The sequence below is a fragment of the Rhincodon typus genome, chromosome 19 (genome assembly GCF_021869965.1).
Source record: "Rhincodon typus isolate 14 chromosome 19, sRhiTyp1.1, whole genome shotgun sequence".
In the NCBI taxonomy this organism is placed as follows: Eukaryota; Metazoa; Chordata; class Chondrichthyes; order Orectolobiformes; family Rhincodontidae; genus Rhincodon; species Rhincodon typus.
The window spans coordinates 1648535-1656800 of NC_063350.1; the positions used below are offsets into that span (position 1 = coordinate 1648535).

Below are 8266 nucleotides of genomic sequence, written 5' to 3' on the forward strand. Positions count from 1 at the left end.
TGTGAGATTGAGAGTTACGTGGACGACACATTTACAGGTGGGCATACACACACGTGCATGTTCTGAGGAAGGGTCAGATGCTGCCAGACCTGCTGAGCTTCCAGCAACTTCAACTTTTGTTCTTGATTTACAGCATCCAGTGTTCTTTCGGTTTTTACAGGTGGGCATAACGCAGCTTAAAGGGCTGGAGGGAAGAAGGAAATAGGTGACCAGCAGGCAGGGAGGGAGGGAGGGCAGGAATCCCCTGGGGTCCCATTCTCAAACTGGTTTTCCATTCTGGAAGCTGATGACGGCACTGATTCCTCAAGGGAGTGCAGACAGAGCCAAGCTTCTGGTACCACAAGCAGCTGGACTGCACAGGAGGGGAGGAAGAAGAAAGCAGGAGTGACAGTGAGGGCGATTCAGGAGTTAGGGGAACAGACTGATGTTTCTGCAGCTACAGACATCACACCTCAATAGTGCGGTGCCTCCCTAGTGCCAGGGACAGATGTCACTGAGCAGGAACAAAAACAAAGTTGCTGAAAAAGCTCAGCAGGTCTGGCAGCATCTGTGGAGGAGAAAACAGAGTTAACGTTTCGGGTCCGGTGACCCTTCCTCAGAACTGATAGTGGCTGGGAAAACGTCAGTTTATATGCAGAAAATAGGGAGGTGGGTGGGGTAGGGAGTAAACGATACGATAGACCCCAAAGAGAGAGAAAGACAGTTGGACAGACAAAGCAGTTGCTAACGATCAGGCTGGGAGGGTGAACAGTTGTTAATGGGGACTGTTAGTGACTAACAACAGGTGGTGTGTAGTGGCAGGCTATGTGGTAACAAGGCCTGGTGTGTGGGTTGAGGGGCTGGGACATGGGAGAGTTTAGGCCCTAAAATTATTGAACTCAACATTGAGTCCGGAGGGCTGTAGGGTTCCCAAGCTGAAAATGAGGTGTTGTTCCTCCAGCTTGCGTTGAACTTCACTGGAACGCTGTAGCAAGACGGAGACAGAGATGTTGGCCAGAGAGCAGGGTGGTGCATTGAAACGTCACTGAGTAGCGTCAGGACCTCCTGAAAGGGGAGGGTGCTAAGACAGAGGCTGTGATACACATTGGTACCAACAATATAGGCAGAATGAGCAATGAGCTGTTACATCACGAATTGAGAGAGCTAGGCAGTGGACTAAAGAGCAGGATCGGAAAGGTTGTAATCTCTGGATTACCTTCGGTGTCATGGGCCAGCAAACACAAATAATTCAGCAGATGAACACATGGCTCAACAGCTGGTACAGGAGGGAGGATTTTAGATTTCTGGATCACCGGGACCGTTTCTGGGGAAGGTCAGACCCCCTGCGGAAGCAGTATAGTCTGCACCTGAATCAGAATGGGACCAACATCCTCACAGATGGCTGGAGAGGGCAGGAGTTTTGCTGTTGCTATTGGGAGGGTGTTAAAGTTGCTCAGTAAGTGGAGAGGACACAGTGAGGACAACAGGGACACAGTAGATCTTAGTAAAGGAACCAAGGCAGAGCGAGTTCAGCCATGGTGGGTTTCAAAGGGGGAGAAAAACAAAAGAACTGCAGATACTGGAGATCTGGAACAAGAACAAAATTGCTGGAAAATCTCAGCAGGTCTGGCAGCATCTGTGGAGAGAAAGCAGACCTAGCATTTTGTGTCCAGTGACTCTTTCAGAGGGAGTTCAGCCATGTTGAGGTTTCAAAGGACTAAGGCAAAGCTAGATGGACTCTACTTTAGTGTGAGGTGAGGTGTGCTGAGTTAAAAGTGTGGATTAACACGTGGAATAGAGATGTTCCTGCCATCACAGAGATGTGTTTGAGGGAGGGCCAGGAACTCAACAATCCAGGTTACAGATCATCAGGCAGGACAGGAGAGGGCATAAAAGAGGTGGTGGTGTTGCATTATTATTTCAGGAATCAGTTACTGCAATAAGGAGGGATGATGTACCATCATTTATATACTTTAGAATAAAGCCTGAAAACTCCGTGGCACCCAAGCTTTGGTATCTTCAAAGGGTCATCAAATGATGCTTTGTGGGTAGAGTTTAGGAAAAAAAGAAGACAGTCACACTGCTAACAGTGCCCAAACAGTCATCAGGCAATCCTCTGAAGTGTGTAAAAACAATAATAGGGTAATTATATTAGGGGATTTTATTACCTCATATAACATTAAACGTTATAGTGTAAAGAGTTTAGAGGAGGCTGATTGCCTGAAATGTATTCAGGAGAGCTTTTCCTATCTAAAATGTAGACAGTCTGACAAAGGATGGTGCAGTGCAGAACACAACTGTAGGAAATGAAGTTGGATAGGTGTTTGAGGTAATGGTGGGGCAGCATTTTAGTGATAGCTACCACAGCACCGTACAGTTTACTTCATTATGGACAATGATAACTTGAAAAATAGGGTTTTGCAATGAGGAGAAGTGAGATTTTCTTAAAATAAGGCAGGATCTTGTCAAAGTAGATTGGGAACAGCCATTTCCAGGAAAGTCCACCTCAGAATAGTTGGGGTGGGGGCAGGGGCAGGGGTGGTGGTGGCAGAGAGGAAGAGAGATTCAAATGTAATTGTCATGACTACAGACCCAAAATATTTCCCCTTGGATGAAATATAGGGGCAATATAGAGAACCCTGGATGTCGAGAAACATTCAGGACTGGATAAAAAGGATAAGTGAGATATATAACACGTACAAAGGGAGAAAATCAATGGAAGCCCTAGTGGAGTATAGATCTGCAAGGGGGGAACTGAAGAAAGCAGTTAAAGGAGTAAAATGAGGGCATGTGAAAATATTGGTGAGTAAGATTAGGGAAAATATCAAAATATTCTACAAACATATCAAGGGGAAGAGGGTAACCAGGGAAAGAGTAGGGCTCAATAGGGGTCAAGGGAGCAATCTGAGCGCGGAGCCAGAGGACTTTGGTAGAGTGTTAAATGAGTACTTCACATCTGCCTTTACTCAGAAGAAAGCAGATGTGGTACAGAATTTGGGAAGAGGGAACTGTGAGGCTGTTGAGTATATTGATATAGGGAATGAGGTAAGTTTTTGTTGCCTTATATGTGGACAAATGTCTAGGTCCAGATGGGTGTATCCCAGGCTGTTGTAGAAGGCAGGGGAAGAAGTACAGGGGTCTGACCCAATTTTTTAATTCCTCTCTGGCCACAGGGGAGATGCCAGAGGACTGGAGGATAGCTAAAATGGTTCCAACTTTGTGGGAGGTGGAAATAAACCAGAGAATCACAAGCCAGTGAGTTGCAATCAGAAATTGGGAAACTTGGAGAAAGTGCAAGGAGAGAATTCATCTCCACACAGAGAGGCAAGGTTTGATCAGGGAGAGGCAGCATGGTTTTGTCAGAAGGAGGGCATACCTAACAAATCTGGTGGAACTTTTTTTTAGGTGCTGACTAGGTGTGTTGATGAGGGCGGTGCAGTTCATGTAGTTTGTATGGATTTCAGCAAAGCTTTTGACAAGGTCCCACAGGGGAGACTGATAAAGAAGGTAAAAGCTCATGCAATCCAGGGTAATTTGGTGAGTAAGATCCAAAATTGTTTACTGGGAGGACACAGACGGTGGAGGTAGATGGCTGTTTGTGTGACTAGACGCCAGTGTCAAGTGGTCTACCACAGGGAATGTGTTGGGTCCTTTATTGTTCATGCTATACATGAGAAAAAGAAAATGTGGGTGGGATGACAATTACATTTGCAGATGACACAGAGACTGGCCAGGTGGTTGACAGTGAGAAAGAATGTCTTACTTTACAGGAGGATACAGACAGAAGGAATTTAACTCCGGTAAGTGTGAGGTGTACACTTGGAAGAAAGAACAAGACAAGGGAATACTCAAGGCAGGACAATCAAAAGCTCAAGGGAACAACAGGATCTTGAGGTGCTTGTCCACAGATCCCTGAAGGCAGCAGGACATGTCAACAGAACTCTGGGTAGGCCTCTGTCACCACACGATAGGAAGTACGTGATAGCACTGAATAGGATGTAAAGGAGATTCACAGGTGCGTTGCCTGGGATGGAGCAATTTAGCTAAGAAGAGAGTAAAACAAACAATTAAAATCCCAGACAAGCCCAGATTTCTCACGTTCGCCTAACAGCGAAAGGTCCCCAGTTCGAAACCGGGCAGCAACAGAAGGGGTACCCCTTTCTTTCCAGGTGGCGCGGTGGCTCAGTGATTAGCACTGCTGCCTCACAGTGCCAGGGACTCTGGTTCGATTCCACCCTTGGATGACTGTCTGTGTGGAGTCTGTGCATTCTCCCTGTGCCTGCGTGGGTTTCCTCCGGGTGCTCCGGTTTCCTCCCACAGTCCAAAGATGTGCAGGTTAGGTGGACTGGCCATGCTAAATTGCCCATAGTGTTTAGGGATGTGTAGATTAAGTGGCTTATAGGGGAATGGGTGTGGATGGGATGCTCTGAGGGGCAGTATGGATTTGTTGGGCTGAAGGGCCTGTTTCTACACTGTAGGGATTCTATGATCTATGATCTGAAAATAAAACAAAGGACTGTGATGACGGAGATTGCTGGCAAAACGTACCAGGTCGGCAGCAGTTCTGATGAATGATCATGCCACTTGAAACATTAACTCTGCTTTCTTCCCACAGATGCTGCCAGACCTACTAAGTTTCACCAACAATTTCTGTTTTTGTCAGCTAAGAAGAAAGGCTGGTTAGTTCAAATTGTTTTCTTTAAAGCAGGGAAGGCTGAGAGGGGGGCCTGACTGAGGTACATAAGATTATGAGGGGCATGAACAGAGTGGATAGAAAGCAGCTGTTCCCCTTAGTCAAAGGTCAATAACAAGAGGCCATAATTTTACAGTGAAAGGCAGGAGATATAGACAAGATTTGAGGAAGGTTTGTTTCACCCAGAGTGTGGTGGGAATCTGGAATGCACAGCTCGCGAGGCTAATTGAGGAGAGAAACTTCACAACCTTTAAAAAGTACTTGGATGAACACCTTTAATGTCATAATCTTCAAAGCTTTGGGCCAAGTGCTTGCAAATGGGACTAGAATAGATTCAGAATTTTTTTTGGTTGGTGCATACTTGATGGGCTGAAGGGCCTCTTCAGTACTGTATGATTCTAATTTGAGGACAATGCAGTGAATATAGAAAATAAGTGCTGGCAAAGACCAATACAATCCACTTGAATGCCATATTTCTATACCGAAGGTTCAATGCAAGCTGTAATAAACTGAAGTAATTCAACTGGGGTTGCAGATAAGTAAAGAACCACAGCTAATGGAATTCCCTTGATATTGACTATAAAGCTCTTAGAATGCACCGTGAAAAACACTCAGAACTTTTACATTCATGCAAATCACAAAAAGACACTATGCAAAGTCAGAGTTGAGGTTCAATTGAACTCTGACACAAATGGAGTTCAGGAACTCTCTTTTTGGAAATCTCACTCCAATTTTATCTGAGTCAAGTCATGCCTTGACAAGAGTCTCACTTGCTGGAGGGTAGCCAATAACAAATGACAGCAGAAAGGCATCAATCACCAGTTTTAGATGAGGCATAATAAGAAACAAAGAAAACAAGGTCCTTTTGGAATCAACAGAGACAACGCAGAAATCTTACAAGCACCAGAACTGAAAAATTATACCCTTTAGGAAAGATTGGAAAGGTTGGGTTCTCTTAAAGAGAAGACTACAGAGGAATCTGATATGGGCCTGTTTCTACACTGTAGGGATTCTATGAATTCTGCAAGGTTACACAAGGCTTTGATAGAGACAGTATTTCTAATTACATGTATAATAAAAACTAGGGGCCATAAATATAAGAAAGATGCTCAGAAATCTAATATAGATAAGGAGAACGTTCTTTGTGGTTAGACTAAGGAACTTGCTACACCAAGTATTATGGAGCATTTTAAGAAAATGTAGATAAGCATGAGGGAGAAAGAAAGAGAAGCCCATTATAATAGGAGGAGATGTTTGCCTGAAGAATCAACAGCAGAGCATTACAGCAGTTGGGCCAAGTGGCTTGATTCTATGGACACTCAATGAAACTATAATAACAACTCATTCACTGTTTATATCTCTTACCTAGATTAGAGTCTTCCCCTTTCTCCATAATCCCTGACTCATTGCAGGAGTTTGCATCTTCCTGCAGGAAAACACATTTCATTAACTGTAAGAACATAGTTTAGGAATGGGGAAGGGTTAAAGCAATATTAGCCTCTTCTCGTCACCATTATCTTTTACTACTGCCAAATACTACCCTGTCCTCAAATGCCTGTTGCTCTACCAGTTGTTTCTCTGCCACAGGCATTTCATAACTTTGAAGGATGTGAAGAAAACTGGTCAGGCTGCTCCAGGTTATGATATAATATTCCGCAGTTGATTACCTGGGAAGTTGACCATATGTATTTACTAAGGACAGGAGCAGTGCACCATACTGTTCTGGTGTTAAAGTACCACCCTCCATGGTCTCAGATTATAATGTCAAATTGCCACAAATAGGCACATCCTGAGGTCAATTGGAGAATAACATTTTGTTTGCAAACAATTATTTATAATTCTAGGACTGTTTCGCAAAGTTAAAAAGAACTGCAGGAAACAACAAACATATTTCCTGTATGGTTCCAGCAATATCAAGACATTAAAGGCTAATACCAAAAGTCAGGTGTAAACTTGTTGAAGGCTAAGGTAGCTATAGAATACGATAGCAGGCATGTCAACTGAAATAGACAGCACAAACGTCTTCAAACTGAATTAAAAGCATTGCAGAGAGCCGAGATGCTGGCCAATCGATGTTACTGACAGATGTGGGAGTCAAGGATTATGGGGCTGACAAGAAAATGGAGATGAGACCACAAGATAAGATATGATCTCACTGAACGGTGAAGTAGGTTTGATGAGCCAAATGGCTCACACTTATTCCTTAGTCCTAAGTTCCCACTGTGTTCAGTCCTGCACACGGCACCTCTGAAACGCTATTGGCCACTTAGGGAATAGCATACAGTCATCAGAGCAGTACCAGGGCTGAAAGGGTTAAGTTAAGAGGGTGGGGTTGTCTAGACTCATCCTGTATTCCCTTACCCAGAGGGCATTTGGAATGATCTAAATGTGATATTTAAAATGCTAAATAAAAAAGTGTAATCTTAAAATCAGAGCACTATCTTCCAGATCTGAAATCATGAGGCATTTTGCCACACATAAGGCAGTGGAAATCTAGGACTTGGTCTCCAAAAAGCTCTGGATGCTCCATGTTAATTGGAGCCTTCAAAAGTCAAGACTGACAGTTTTTTGCTGGATGAGAGCATCATGAAATATGGAGTTAAGACTGGTAAATGTATTTGAAATACAATTTAGTCATGGTCCAACTAAATAGACAAACAAGTCTGAGGGGCAAATGGCCTCCTCGAGATCCTATGGTCTTATCCACAGCACCAACAACAGTATTATAGCTAGCTTCTGTACTCCTGCTCCTGATCACTATTGATTGACATAGTGCTGGGACATTTGTGGGCATCTTCAATACCCGCCACAAGTGTCAGCCAGTGAATGAGTCAGCATCCACACTCGCTGGAGCAAATACAGTACGATTCCTGGGGAGGTCTTTTGGAAATATACTCCAACAAGAGCAAATCCCTTTAGAGGTAGAGGGAAACCATTCACAACCAACACAGAAAAGATGGGGAGATCTCAGATTCATTAAAAAAAAATGTATCCAACAACTTCGAGGTACCATACTCATACTTACATCTGGCAGGTCCTTGAATTGTCCATCTGACTTCAACTCGGGGTCATCACCTTTACACAAGTCCACCCTGAAATTCAGTAAATGATTTATTAGCGTCTGACAAGAAAACACCAGAGAGAAACTATGATTTCAATCTACCAATCGAGGACTACAGATATATTGTATCAAAATGCATACACAGCCACAAATTCTGCTCTCATGCAGCCTGCACCTCAATGTTACTGAAAATTCTGCAGGTGTATTTTTAAAATAAATTGATGATTTGGACATATGGTTCTCCTCTTTTGAGCGAGGAAAGGAAGAGTAGTGCTGAAGAATGAGTAAAGTACATTTCCAGGATTTTCTGCTTTCATTCCTTTTTCCCACGTTTGTTCAATATCCCTTTATACCATCACCCAACAGAAATCTAATTATTGGAAGAGAAAAAATTTGAAGAGTACTTGAAAAGAAAGGACATTCATATGTTGCTCATGTACATAGGTGGCACAGAGAATACAAGCTAACTCACCTCTTTCTGTGATAACAAGGTGTAGAGCTGGATGAACACAGCAGGCCAAGCAGCATCATAG

At 43.6% G+C, this 8266-nt stretch overlaps 1 protein-coding gene across 4 annotated transcripts in view; it reads right to left on the reverse strand.

Annotated features, from left to right (window-relative positions):
* Positions 1-8266, reverse strand: part of chd6 (chromodomain helicase DNA binding protein 6) — a 234949-nt gene that overhangs the window by 28711 nt on the left and 197972 nt on the right. For all 4 annotated transcript variants that reach the window (XM_048608166.1, XM_048608167.1, XM_048608165.1 and 1 more), the window contains 2 exons: positions 7698-7764; positions 6038-6098 (listed from right to left, as the gene is read on the reverse strand). In XM_048608166.1, the coding sequence (XP_048464123.1) occupies positions 6038-6098; positions 7698-7764 (128 nt within the window). The remainder of the gene's footprint in view (positions 1-6037; positions 6099-7697; positions 7765-8266) is intronic.